Raw genomic sequence first — 15,432 nt, 5'->3', positions numbered from 1 at the left:
AAAGCATGGTGCATTTTAATTTTGTCTTTTTGATATTTCGATGAATAGAAAGTTCAAAAGAACAACATTTATTTGAAATGCAAATCTTTTGTGACATTATCAATGTCTTTACTGTCACTATAGGTCAATTTAATGCATTATTTCTGAATAAGAGTATTTATTTATTTCCCACCTCTAAAAAATATACAGACCCAAAACCTTTGAGCGGTAGTGTAGGTTGCTTGCATTCAGGTATGGAGCATCATGATGTGTCACGCTACTTTTGATGAAAATGACTTGTTTATTTACGCTCCATATTTGAATATACTTGAATGTAAATTTCAATATATTTCATGCATGCATGTGAGGGTAAGTTGAGAGTTAAGTAAACCATTTTTGAGTGAACTCCAGTTCCTTTACCTTGTTTTATTGCACTGCATGGCAAGTTTCCTCTTGTTGACAGTCTGACAGCATGAGCCCAACATGGAACGGATATGGAAGTTGGTCACTATGCTTTAAAAATGTCTGTGTTTGTTGTTAAGCCTTTCTCCCCATTAGCATCTTCCAGATCATTGTTTTGTATAATTGTCTAAAATTTATTCTCTACAAATTTTCGCTCCCTTCTAGGAAATTCAGGAAGACAGTCAATCTCTCCCTAGAAACGACTCTCCTGTTCATCATCATCCTCATCCTAACAGCAACTACACCAACAGTTCCATACCACCATCCACAGCGAACAGCCGTGTGTACGAAGCTGCTCCTGGTAAGTGCTCACAAGCCTCACATGCATTGATTAAATTGCTGGAGGTCACAGAAAGTTGCTGTACTGTTAGTTCCTACCAGAGCATGTGAGGAGAGCGGTAATATTTCCTCCAGAGCGCTTCCTGAAGATTACGCTCAGGGCCGCTCGCTCAACCCAGAATGCCCTTTGTGATATGTTAGTTTGAGAATATGTGAAATAAGCAATAGCTCTAAGGTTATGGAGTTCAAATCTTGTTTTAATTAAGTTGCGAACCTTATACATAAATGCAAAGTAAACATCTAAATTTAGAACGAAGGAGAAGAAATTGAAGGGGTGTGTGGAGAAACTAAGTTAGCAAAGATTCATTTCGTGATTCAAGTTCTTTTTCGTTTTTTTGCTTAGGGGTAAAAAGAAGTTTGAAATACTGTTGAAGCAATATATTGCTAACAAACATACCGATGCCGTCCACTCTGATGAGAGCGTCGTTTAGATGAATGTGTGACCCGTGCTGGAAAAATGAGTCTCAATGAGCACATTTTGAGCGAATTTATCTTCACATTCCCTATTAAAAAAACCTTCAAAATGATGTATGATTTGTTGGAATCAGACAAAACATGATTGCTGACTTGAGAAAAGATTTGAGAAAAATCGAGTTAAAGTTTTCTGAAGGTTCCAAAACAAAATCACCTAGCAACCATACCTTAAAATCCCTGGTAATAACACCAAATTTGGCAAACACCAAGTCAAACCCAAATATCTATAGGACAAATACATGATACCACAATTGTTTGATTAATATATAGGCTCTCTGTTTCATTCATGTTAAGACCTACTGTACCGCACGGATCTAATATAATGTTACACATCAGATGATATTCCCCAACAGTAAATATAACGTCCACTTAAGACATAACAGATAGCCTAATGTTTGCGTGAATACTCGCCAAAACAGATATTTTTAAATGCTGTTGTTCTGTGTAGGCTGTGTGTGTATCGGGATCATGTGCTGTCTGAGGCGTCTTTGTGCGCTCGCTTCGGATCTGTCAGTCAGCGCGAGTGAGATCGTTTACATCAACATGAGTTTAAACATCACATTTCATTGGTTCAGACTCATGCCATCGAGAATTTGCTATGAATATTCAGAAAGTTGGAATTCTGCGCTTTAAAACGATACCAAACTTGTGCTGAGGGGAAGTACAGTCGTCGTGAAGCAAGCAGAGAAAAATGCCATTTTTCATGAACAAAGGAAAATAAACGTACAAATAAAGATACTTTTAGGTGTTTAATTGCTATTTGGAGCATTGAGATCTCTAGACAAGGTCTTAATCAACACATTTTTGTGAACCTCAAATTCACAGAATATTTTTCACTTGTTTTGCCTGTAGCTTGTAATTAGTCCATGCGCATTACGACTAATTTCTCCAGCACGGGTCACACATGTAGATATGTACGCTTTCCTCTCAATAACAAAATAAACATAAAACAAAACCAACAGCGGTGAGAAAACAGCACGAGCTCTGCAATTCGGCACTCCAGTCACGTCAACTTAATTTATACCATTTATACGAAATTGCTTTAAAGCCACAAATATCATAACTGTTATCTATAGGCCTACTGTAATGTAGTCTCAGCCTCAGACGTCACGCCCACGGAACGTTGGCTAAACGTCTGATGCATATGGTACACTTAACTGGAAACACTTCAGGAATGTCGAAGTCGTCATCTGATTGGTTGAATTTTATCGGATTTCCGGGGGGCGCGAGTGTCGCGTTTATTTTCGGTCCGCCGGTAAACAAAGCGCAGACGTGTGATTGCGGAAGAAAAACTGTTGTGTTTACATGAGTGACAATGAGCATTTATCAAGCTCAGCTAAACGTAGGATTCTCAAAAGTATGCGAGGTTCACGGCATAGACTCTTGAAGTTTTCTTCTCCTTCTTTGATTTTCTATGCTGACTGACTTGTTGCACGCCGGTCTGTTGTTGTGGGGACATTTCCACACCCCGAAACGTGACGCTGAACGAACCAAGGGGGTAATCCATCGACCGGAAGTTGAAGTCGGCCGGGTGCCGCCATCTTGTAGCAGAACTTCACTTGCGTTAGCATTTCCATTGACTCCCATTCATTTTGGCGTCACTTTGACAGCGAATAACTTTACATCTGAGGCGTTTAAAGACTCCATTTGTCCATTATTTATTTCTAAAGAAACACGACAATGTATAAAGGGCTCCATTACCTTATATGTTACATTATGGCCCCGTAGAAACAGTTTTTGTAAAAATAGGCTAACGATTGCGTCATAACCACTCGACTCTGTCGCGCTGTACAGAAGTTACCGTACAGACAGGAGGAGAAGCTCGCAGGCAATCGGGGGGACGTCCCGTCAAGGGAGAAGCCCATAGATAATGAGTCCATAAAAGCAACGGAATACTTACTCCTGCTCACTCACGCCAAAGAACTCTTTGCTCAAGTTCCCCGTCTCTGCAAGATTAACGTTGGCAATTTTCACGCACAGCTACTAGAAGATTAACGTCTGTCAGACAGGTTGCACACGTCATTAAGCTTAGTTTGAGTCGGTTTGAGTCTGCGCGTCAGGAACGGAAGTGCTCAAAAATCGATAAAAATGGGCTTCAACTGAGTTCCAATGAGATGGCTCTGTCCACTTCTTATACTGTCTATGGAACGAAACGGACTGTAATGGGTTGTTTTACATGTCGGTCAAACGGCCTTATGGGCGGGCCTTGGCCAAAGAAAGCTGCTATGAATTCCAGACCTTCAGCCGTCAGTCTGAAGGTCTGGCTACGCGAGACTAACTGTAATGAGACATTTACGAAGTTCATCACAAACAGAAAGACGTATGGTTCAGTGAAATTTCATGTCGTAGTGGGATTTGAGCGAATGTCGTTTTACCGGTGAACGTTTGCTTGAGCTGTTGAAGGTAGTGCACTGGCATGGAGTGAAATATCGAGCAGAGCGTCACGCCGCTCCGCTTCGCGCACATGCTCTGGTTCTTACTGGGCTTCCTGAACAGCTGCGCTTTCCAACTGGATCATGTGACGGATCACATTGTTTCGCATGACCGCTTTGGTGGTGGTCGCCAAATCACGTTCTGTGTGAATGCACCTTCACTTATTGAGTGCATTTTTAACAGCACACCAAATGATAAAAGTAATTGCTTTTATATAATGTTAAGTGCTTTCATCTAAATTCTCTCACTGTTAAAGAAACAAAAGAAATTGATCAGTGCTCAGCAATAGAAAGCATGCGTTCATCATCAACACCACGTGAAGAGAGCTTCGCTCCTCTGTAAGAGGACCAAATGAGTTCATTTTCTCAGCCGCCTCATTTTCCATGCCAGCGTAGCTTTCCATTAGCTTTTTCGACTTATACAAGTTGGAAATCTGCCCATCTCATCAATAGGGATGAAAAAGCCAATGACGATATTTTTGCTACATTCCCTTCCGTTTTTATGCAACGCGGCCTGACCTTGAAATCATTAAGCTGATGAAATGGATTCTAAGTGGGCCTTATTAGCATACTCGCAATTGTGCCGAGCGCTTGAGAACGGATAACAAACTGTTTTAAATTCACACTATTCTTTCCCCGCGCTCTCCAGAGAGTTGCTGTGCCAACACAAAAGGCTTTTTCCATGTTTTTTGGAAACCATTGTTTACTGATTAGCGTCTCTTGTCCGTCAAAGTATGTGGCTGTACTTTAGTCGCACAAAGAGGGATGTGATATTTACACACATCTCATTTTAATTTCAGATTACTTTCCATACTCGTTTCAGTTAGATTTGGTAAAAATCTGAAAAACATTCAAGCAGAACTCGTACAAATGCCATTTTGTTGAGTTTTAACGAGGTATAGTTTTTAATCACGTGTTTTTACCAGCATTTATATTTCATGTCACTGCATATGACAGTCACTCTCTGGACTCACGATATGATTCATGTCTAAATGGTGGAAGAAATGGGGACAGTAGTGCAGAACATTGAGCAGTAATGGAGATATTTCAATGTTATCATTGATCTGAACATCGTGTGGTCATTGAGAAGGTCTCAAACACAGCCGTGTGTGTTTTTCTCACATGATTCACAACTGAGTGAACGTGGTCAAGTGTGTCTTATTCCTCATAATGGCAGGATTTTCATTTTTCACCCTGTCATTTCAAACCTTTATATTTCTCGGTGGAATGCAAAAGGACATGTTAGTCAGGTTGCACATTGCTTTTTCATACAATAGAAGTGAACTACGGCTGTTGAGCTCTAAAACTGACAAAACACACAAATCCTCTGAATCCTTCTGGATACTTGTTTACACTTTGTACAGCACGTTGGCCAACAGCTGTTGTTTTTAAATGTGCTCTATAAATAAATATGACTGACTGACTGAATCCATACAATGGCTTTGTGTGATGGACATCAGCTCTAATAATGGTATATAACATTAAATCTCATATTTCCAAACAGCTCCACACAGATCCCATGGCGAAAGACAGGAACTGCCGGAGGAGGACTACGAGGAAGATGATTTCCCCCCTCCACCTTCTGATCAGGACCTGCTGGAGACAAACCTTCTGCACAAACACCAACCAGATCGGTTAGTTATAGAGCTCAGAATAACATCAGAGATAATAACTGTAGTTCATAGAATTTCTTTGAGTTCTCATATCATGAAACCAGATAATCTGGTACTTTGATCAACGCTCAGTATCCCGAAGGCTTATTTCAAAGACTTGAACACAATGATACCATGTAGAAGAATTATTTATGCCATTATCTAGTTGTGCCATCAAATATTCATTCAAATACCTAATTTTATCCACTTACATATTCTTATTTACTTAATATACTTACATACACACAGAAACAATCATATATAAAATGGTGGACAGAAATGATATAAATGTATTTTTTTCAGTACTAAAAATGTATATAAGATTTCTTAGATAATACTTGTATGCAGCAAGGATGCATTAAATTGATTAAAATTGACTGTAAAGACATTTATAAAGTTTGTTTCAAATAAATGCTATTCTTTTAAACTGAAGCAGCACAACTGTTTTCAACACTGATAATAATAATAATAATAATAAAAAAAAATGTTTCTTGAGCAGCAAATCAGCATATTATAATTTCTGAAGGATCATGTGAAACTGAAGACTGGAGTAATGATGCTGAAAATTAGATTTGTCTCACAGGAGTAAATTATATATTTTAAGTTTAAAACAGTTATTTTAAATTGTAATAGTATTTCATAATATTACTATTTTTAGTGTATTTGATCAAATATATGCAGCCTTGGTGAACATCAGAGGCTTCATTCAGAAACTTTATTCCCAAACTTTTGTATTTTATGTGTTTTATACTTATACTACCGCATTACAGGATGTTGCTTAGATATTAGATCAACCAAACTGACATGTGAAAAACAATTAAGTAGAGAATGCATTGCCATCAAGAAGTGTTTTTATCTGTCTTGTAGGGCTGAAATGGAGCCTGTTTCCTATGTGAACCACCCCAACAACCAACAATACCCTCAACGACAGAAAGTCCCAGATTACTCCAACAACAGGTCCTCTAAGAGCATGGATTTAGGTATGCAAACACACACATATACCACATCTACCAGAAACTACCCACAAAATAATGTCCAGATAAAATGAACTACATCTTTTGGACATAGTTTTTACACCCAACTCAATTAAGCAAGGCTGACCAGCGCAAATATATACGCAAAATCAGTAATTCCCCCATCTTACAGACCGGTTTTCAGTGCTAGGATGGAGCAAACTACCACAATCTAGCATACTATACTGGGACTGTTCAGTGCTATCTCTGTGCATTTATCGCTTGGTTAACTTAGATTGTGGGAGGTTGGTCAATAAGACGCAGGTTTTTGAAGTGAAATGGTGTGTGTTATAGTGTTGCAACTGTTCTTAAAGCCTTATAGAAACGGTTATACTGAGACTTTTTAAGGTTTTGGTCTGTATTTCTGAACATAGTGGAAACCGATTGCCTTCAGTGCAAAATAAAGCCCTATAGCTACACATTTCCCAGTATTCGCCATGGATGACCCCGATAACTTATCCTCTCTCTTTTCCACCGGCTTCGGAAACATGAGGGATATTTCTGTGCTCCACAGTGGGAAGTTTTCGCCCGTTTCCAATTACATTTCATTAGGGTGGAGTATTGGCTTCAGCGCCACTGCCACTGCGCTAATCTCCTCACTGCTGAAAGCTGATTGGTTTTCATTACCCACATCTCATAGTGTCTTGCTTTGCTGCCATCTTTTATCCTCTATCCAGACCTTTTCCCCTCTATTTATTTCTTTATCTTTCTCTCTCACTTTTTCGTTTTGTTCTTTAAGTTACTCTTTCAATTTTTCTGTTGTAGGCTTTGTGGCCTGTGGTTCAGTTGCTGTTTCTTTTTGTCCTTTTTTTATGTCTTTGACCTTTTTTCATTTCTTTTTGTCCTTTTTTATTTCTATTTAAATGAATGTATACACTATTTATGTAGTTTTTTAAACTGAATAAATGTAAGTCTTTAAAAATGTCCTTAAGAAGAATAATCATATTGTTACATTGGCATCAGCATTAGGTCATTCACTAGAATTCACTTTTATAATTTTTAGATATATCATTTTTTATGTATTTTATATTTCTTTTTTCATTTAACATTCAAAATAAAACCATATTAATTTAAAAAAAGGATTATTCACTAAAGGTACATTAGGGTGCATATATGTGGTTGCTTATATTTTGTTTTAACTAAATTATTTAAAGTTCTTAGATAAAGCTGTAAAATGCATGCAACTTTCATAAACGATTACCATCAAAGGGATTGTTTTTGGAGGGTTTTGGGGTAATGGATTTCCAGTCAGGGTCATCTGTAATACGACTGAAGTGGAGAGCAATTTCAGACATTTACTCTAGCATTAACCGCTGTCAGCGTAATACAGGTCATTTATATCCAAATACAAAAATAGCCAGCATATTTATTCATTGTAAATTACAAGCATTCTACAACCCTTTAAGGTAATATATCCATCACCCAAGGGTCCACTTTTCTTGTCCTCAAGATGCATAATTTCAGTCTGGCTAATGTTTTCCTCTGTGATATTGCGAAACGTTGAAAGACAAAGGTTTTCTTCAGTCAAGCGTGATCCCTGTGAAAGATTTGGCTGGAGTTTTGGCTCGGCTCGAGTCTCTCAGAAAGAGCTTTATTCTGCCAGTCGCATCATTAGCAGCTGTATCTGTTTTTCTGGGCAGGAGTTCATGTAAAAAATGCTCTTAATTTCTCATTTGCTGATTGCTTTCAGGCCATTTACCTTTACTTTTATGCAAAAGTGCACTACACTAGCCAAATGGGGTTTTATCGGAATATGTAGCCTATAACTATATAAAAAAAAAATCTGCAGACCATTTTAGTAAAACCCCCACATTTAACGCTAAACTGTTGTGGGTGGATGCTAGGTCACAGTGTTCCTAAACAGAGGGTCTGAGTGGATCGCTAGAAGGCACTGGGGGTTGCTGTGGTGTTTTGATAATACCAGAATACCAGGCTTTAGGTATTGTTTCTAGGGGATTCTAGATGGTTGCTAGAGTGTTTGGGTTGTAGGCCAAGCCATTCCTAAAAGGTTCTGGGTGTTGCTGTGGTGTTTTGAGTGGTTGCAAGGGTGTTCTGCACATTGCTATTTTGTTTTAAGTGTTGCTAGGATGTTCAGGGTTGCTGCTAGGGTGTTGCTAGGGAATTCTTGATGGTTACTAGAGTGTTTGTGTTGGTGTACTAGAGTGTCTGGGGCATTCCTGGAGAGTTCTTCTGAGTGTTGCTTTGGTGTTTTGGGTGGTTGCAAGGGTGTTCTGCATGTTGCTAGGGTGTTTTGGTGTTGCTAAGATTTCAAGGATTGCTGCTAGATCATTGTTTCGGTGTTTTGGGTGGTTGCTAGAGTGTTTGGGTTGGTAGCTAAGGTATTCCTAGAGTGTTGCTTTGGTGTTTTGAGTGGTTACCAGAGTGTTCGGCACATTTGTAGGGTGTTTTAAGTGTTGCTAGGATGTTCAGGGTTGCTGCTAGGGTGTTGCTAGGGAATTCTAGATGGTGACTAGAGTGTTTGGGTTGGTAACTAAGGGATTCCTAAAGGGTTCTGGGTGTTTTTTTGGTGTTTTGGCTGGTTGCAAGGGTGTTCTGCATGTTGCTAGGGTGTTTTTGATGTTGCCGAGATGTTCAGTGTTGCTGCTGGGTTGCTAAGGAGTTTTGGGTGGTTGGTAGCAAAGGCATTACTAGAGGATTCTGGGTGCTGTGGTGTTTTGGGTGGTTTCTAGGGCATTCTGCATGTTGCTGTGGTTTTCTGGGTGGATGCTGGGATGTTCAGAGTGGTTGCTACGGCTTTCAGGATTGTTGCTAGGTTGTTCAGGGTGGCTGCTGGATTTGGCAAACACAGCTAAATATATAATACATTTTTATAAATGTGCTTGTGAAGGATGTTTTTTTTGTGATCTTTCTTGTGCATGTGTGGTATTTGGATGCGTTTTTCTGCATGCATGAGTGTGACATTGTGTCTGTGTTATGTTGAGTGTGGATAATCCAGATTTGTACGCACTTTCAAGCATTGAAAGGCAAACTATTATCCCCCCCCCCCTCTTTTTTATTCTTCTGTACCTATTTTTTCCCCCCATCAACCCTGTTTGTGTTCTCTCACATACGTGTCCATATTTATACTACACACACGTGTGTAAACCCACACCGGCTTGCACAAGCCTCTCTTCCAGTGTTATTTCTCAGCTGGGGAAATTGAGCTCATAAAAGATGAAAAGGCTTATTTAAGAGAAATTGCAGTGTAATGAAACCCCATTATTGTATCCCATGGTGCAATGCCTGTGGCAGCAGCTGCTCTTCACTGCTCAATCCTGTTTGTGCGGATTAGTCTCTCTCTCACACACAGACACACACTTTCTCGTTTTCACCACTCACACTCAGGCCCACACACTAATAATTCCTTGTCCTCCACGGGGCGCTACTGTAAATGTCTTAGACGTGTCATCGTGGCTTGCATAGATGTAGTCGCTCATATGCACTGCAAAAATCCTGTTTTTTAGTTTTTTTCTGAGCTTTCTTAAAAAAGATACATTTGTTTGAGAGGCAAAATGAAAGGCAAAAATATATTTTATAATATATATTGCTGTTTAAAATATAATATTACTGTTCAAAATTTGTGTCAATTGTGTACTTTTATTTAATAAGGATGCATTCAATTGATCAAAAGAGACAGTAAAGACATTTTTAATGTTACATTTCTGGTTCAAATTAATGCTGTTCTTTATTCATCTAAGACATTTTTATTAAAAATATGTAGCAGCTCAACTGTTTTCAATAATAATAATAATAATATTGTTTTGTTGAGGAGCAAATCAGCATATTAGAATGATTTCTGAAGGATCTGAAATGATGCTGAAAATTCAGCTATGCATCACAGGAATAAATGACATTTTAAAATATTAAAATAGAAAACAGCTTTAAATTGTAATAATATTTCACAATATTACTGTTTTAGTGTATTTTAATATCAAATAAATGTAGTCTTGATGAGTAGGAGAGACTTCTTTCAAAAACACAATTAAGATTATACTGATCCCAAACTTTTTAACGGTAGTATAGCTAAGAAAATTACACACAGAACAGACCTTCTGAAGAACATACTGTACACAAAAAATAAATAAATATATATATATATATATATATACACACACAAATATCCTGTTTTTTTCTTTCTTTGTTATGAATTCTGCTATGTGTGCACAATGTAACACGAGCTGTTCAAGTGTGTGTGGTGTGTGTTTAGGCAAACGGCAGATGTTCTCAGCTGTACAGAAGCGTAACTGGCCCTGTACAGCTCTTCCTAATTAAAACCAAGTGTGGCTACTAGAGAGAGAGAGAGAGAGAGAGAGAGAGAGATAGCTACATCTATACACCAGCACACATGTGGAAAAAGATAGAATGGTTGCACTTTATTTTACAGTACGTGTACTTTCCTAAGAAAGTACTGGGTCGTATAAGGTAACTACATGGGTTAGGTTAGGTGAATGTTCAGGGTTAGTAGTACCTAGTTATAACCCAGTTATTGTATTTACTAAGTACATAGTATGTACATGGGGACACTGTAAAATAATGTGCTACCAATAGAATTTAGGAGAAGAGATCTTTCCAAATCCAATGTATTATTCAGTTAGTTTCAGTTTGTTTTTTTAAAGTTTTGTTCTTATAATGGTTCGGTATAATACATTTGACAAGTTATGCTAGGACTCATTTGAGGGGTGATGCATTACAGTTACTTTTATTAAGGGCTATATAAAAGAAGTTTTGTGGCTTTCACCCTGCTGAAAAAAGCCTAAACCAGCATAAGATGGTTTGCTAGTCTTATCTGGTTTCCTTATAGGCTTATGTTTGTCAGTTGGCTGGTTTTAGGAACGTTTAAGCTGGTCAGACTGGGAAACCATCTGGCTCCCAGTTAAACCAGCTGAACGGCAGCTTGGCCAGGCTTGAAGACCGGTTTAAACCTTCTAAGTTTTGTTTAAACTCTGAAGTTTGAAGCTGTTGATATGCTAATGTCAACCAAATAAGCTAACAATAGAAGTGCAAATGTTTAAAAAGTATTACTGTAACACACAAACTTTACAATTGTTAATGTGACCCTGCACAGTCTGGGAGACACAAGTGAGAATTTAAAGGATGTTTTATGTTTGTGTGTTTCAGTGTCGGATGAGAGTAACATGGCCTCCTTTCAAGGACAGCGAGCCGGTAAGAATTTGAACACACAAAAACTCGCACCACATATTAAAGAAACAAGCCACATAAGGACATGATTTTACTACGGTTAAGGAGTTTTGTTTACCCCCTTAAGTGTGGTAAAATTCAATTTATTTGAATGAACAGCAGCAACAGAAATATGATAAAAGACACCAGTGTTCAATATGTAATTATGTTATTAATAAGCAATACTTACAGTAAACAATTCCTCTGCCAAGTTGTAGAGTTTATCAGCCTTGCAATGTCAGTTCCATCATACTGCTTTAATAGCCAACATCTCATTTATGGTCAAACGCTACAAGACTGGCACTAGATCAAGCATGCGATCTGTAAAGCGCTGTGTTAGTTGACTCACAGGCCAGTAATCTGACCCCGGATCAGTGACTGTGTCTCAGCCAAGTCAAATGAAGATAAACGGAGGGCGACTGCTGCCCATTTGTAGTCTGTCAGTTGAGTTGAGAGAGTGAGTTGCTGTAAGGAGGGATTGGGTTAGTGGAGGAAACACACACACACACACACACACACACACACACACACACACACACACACACACACACACACACACACACACACACACACACACACACACACACACACACACACACACACACACACACACACACACACACACACACACACAGTGAAAACATTGACCACAAGGTACAAGACCACAAACACCTACAGACTCTCTTCCAAAACCCGAGTTTTCAGGAAAAATCAACAATAATACATGTCAGAATATAACATTTTCGGTCTGGAAAACAGTTTTGCTGATATTAAAGTTTAAGTTTTTTTTATGCTTTATACTTATACAGTACAATACCGGTCAAAAATCTGGACTCCAAGTCTCTTATGCTTATCAAGCCTGCATGTATTTGATCAAAAATAAAGTAAACAACAGTAATATTGTGAAATATTATTACAATTATGGCTACATAACAAAAATGATGGTTTTCTATTTTAATATGCTTTAAAATATAATTTATTTCAGTTCAATTCAATAATTTTTATTGCCATGTCAACAAGTTGATAGAAATTTGTCTTGGTACAACTCTCAGACATAAATAACCATAAATAACCATTCTGTGATGCAAAGCTGAATTTTCATCAGTCAACACACACACACACACACACAATCATAGTTGTACTGTATGCGTAAACTCAAACACATGTCATTGGATCCTAAATTGCATCAAAATCCAAACCACATGCACACAGTGAAAGCAGTGACCACAAGGTACAAGACCACAGACACCTACAGACTCTCTTCCAAAACCCGAGTTTTCAGGAAAAATCAACAATAATACATGTTAGAATGTATAACAATTACATTCAATAATTTTTATTGCCATGTCAACAAGTTGATAGGAATTTGTCTTGGTACAACTCTCAGACATAAATAACCATTCTGTGATGCAAAGCTGAATTTTCATCAGTCGACACACACACACACACACACACACACACACACACACACACACACACACACACACACACACACACACACACACACACAATAACACCCCAATCATAGTTGTACTGTACGCGTAAACTCAAACACATGTCATTGGATCCTAAATTGCATCAAAATCCAAACCACATGCACACAGTCAATTTAACGGCTCTCACAGCATGTGCCTGCATAAAAAAAACATACACAGACAAATTTACATGCATAGTCTTCACGCGACTGTTTTGTATACTTCTCAGGGGTCAGGGACAATGGTAAATACATGAAAGGCTGATTGGAGTGTAGTTTTACAGATGTGGGATCCGATAGATATTGACAAGCTGCAGGCTATTCTGCTGACGCACTCATTTTTCTCTCTTCCCTCTGGCACGCTCTACCTACGCCAGACTCCTTTATATGCTCTGACATATTTCATTATTAGGATGGTCTTGAAGACGTGGCCGCTCAGAGTTTAATCTGGCTAAAAACCCCTAGCTAGTGCTGGCCAATACTCTCTCTCTCCTTGCATCTGCTTTGCAGTAAACGCAATATTTTTAAATGGATTTTTCCTGTAAATTCACCGTCTAGTCCAGTATTGTCTCTATTATTATTATTATGATCATTATTATTAATAGGTTTTTTGTGGTGTCTACTAAATGTTTTAGTAAATATGTTTTAGGTAATTTATTATTAATTAAAAAAAATCTAGCACAGTAATAATGTTATTTATCCATAATGTCAAAACCAGATTTATTGCCTTGACTATTAAATGCCAGCCTTCCCTTAAGCAACCTAGAAAAAAAACATTGCACTCATGTGATGTTCCCTTTATGGTAAGTAACAAATCATATGACTTGCGTGTCTGTGAAAATTGTATCCAGGAAACCATAATCCATTATTTCTATAAAGAGTTCATAAGAAAGAGGTGGTTGCTAAACCACTAAATATAACTCTAAAGAGAGAGTCTTAGGTGTTCTGAGAGAATGAGTGAAACAGTCTTCACTGTTAATGCTCATATTGAGCTTTAGATATTATTGTAAAAAAACAATAGTGAAGCATAATAGTTAATAGTCTAATAAAGTGTGTGTGTGTGTGTGTGTGGTTAAAATATACACAACATACACATAGGGTCCACAATGTTTTGCTTTACTTGTTAATGGTGAACTTATTAGAAAATATTTTGAATGAAATGAGACCGTATTCTGCATTGTTTGATTAAAATCAAGCAATTTTGACTTTCTACCATGTAAAGTTAAGCTGTATTTTCAAAAGAAAAGATAACATTTACAATCTTTATAAATGTTCCAATTGACATTTATACCTTACATATTAAATGCTGGGTACTTCTTAATCACTATTTTGTTTATTTATATAAAAAAAAATATTAAAAAAAAAATATATATATATATATATTATTTGTTTAATGAGGATTTAAAACCAGCTAAGTTTTCTTTAAATTTTCTTTAATATTCATTCCATTTTCCAACCAGTCACAGGAATGAACATTTGGACTGTTCTCCTCGTAATTTCATTTTCGATAACTCTGCTACGCTATATCTCCCATATAAACTTGAATATTTTCTGTGGAGGTGAAAGCTGTTAGATGATGCTCAACAATCACTGACCTCTTATTTGATTCCTGCGTAAGGATCAAATAGTTGTTCTTAAACTGCGATTTTAACCATGCGTTATGTTGCATGGCTGAATCATGCACAATAATACCAGGAACATGAATTTAGCTTTCATTCTTTTATTTCAGCTATAAATGCTACTTTTATTGTTTATGTGTCCAAATTAGTGGAGTATAACTCATCTTTTTGCTAGCAACAAAGCACCGTGTATATGTTTGTATAGTCTGTGGTTGGCATGAAGAGCCGAGTCCCGGTGTGCAGGAGAAGAGAACATGTCCATTAAGAGGATAGATGAAAGATGCTGGAGGCTTCGCTCTCTCTCACCGGCTTTCCTCCAACACTCCTACACTTTCCTGTGGCACCTCTCATCCAAATGAAGACCACTCATAGAGCCTGCATTGCTCACGGGCTCTGCTCTGCTTTAGTTCACAGTTCATCTCTTCATTCATCTCTCTTCCTCTTCTTGTAGGATCTGCCGTTCGCCGGCTTCGGCCCTGCAGCGCTGCTTCTTCTGATTTGTTTGTTTTTGTCTTCGTCTCATTATTTTCCCTTTTCATGATAATGGCAGGATACAGGTATCCGTCTGCCAGATAGACTTCGCCAATTACAGTTTTATTTCCTATGAACTTGTCCAGATGACTTTCCCGTCTCGCTGTCGTTCTCTTGGTCTGATTCTGTTCCTCGCTCGTCTAGTTTGCTGTAGAGAGCAGAGAGCAGCCATGTTGTGCTGGTTTAGACTGATTTATGTAAGCATCCCAGAGAGGGCCGTCTGTGTCGAATATGTGTGTGTCGGCACACATGAGTGCAGTGCTGTGGAAATTAAATCTG

General features: G+C 38.0%; 1 protein-coding gene across 1 annotated transcript in view; it reads left to right on the top strand.

Annotated features, from left to right (window-relative positions):
* Positions 1-15,432, top strand: part of pard3ba (par-3 family cell polarity regulator beta a) — a 167,588-nt gene that overhangs the window by 88,750 nt on the left and 63,406 nt on the right. The window contains exons 13-16 of the mRNA XM_056258696.1: positions 607-742; positions 5,191-5,320; positions 6,206-6,318; positions 11,470-11,514. Of these exons, the coding sequence (XP_056114671.1) occupies positions 607-742; positions 5,191-5,320; positions 6,206-6,318; positions 11,470-11,514 (424 nt within the window). The remainder of the gene's footprint in view (positions 1-606; positions 743-5,190; positions 5,321-6,205; positions 6,319-11,469; positions 11,515-15,432) is intronic.

Source organism: Rhinichthys klamathensis, unplaced genomic scaffold (assembly GCF_029890125.1).
Source record: "Rhinichthys klamathensis goyatoka isolate OS25496 unplaced genomic scaffold, OSU_Roscu_1.1 h1tg000157l_1, whole genome shotgun sequence".
In the NCBI taxonomy this organism is placed as follows: Eukaryota; Metazoa; Chordata; class Actinopteri; order Cypriniformes; family Leuciscidae; genus Rhinichthys; species Rhinichthys klamathensis.
Note: the sequence above shows the minus strand (reverse complement) of the source record. Positions and strands in the feature narration are given on the sequence as shown.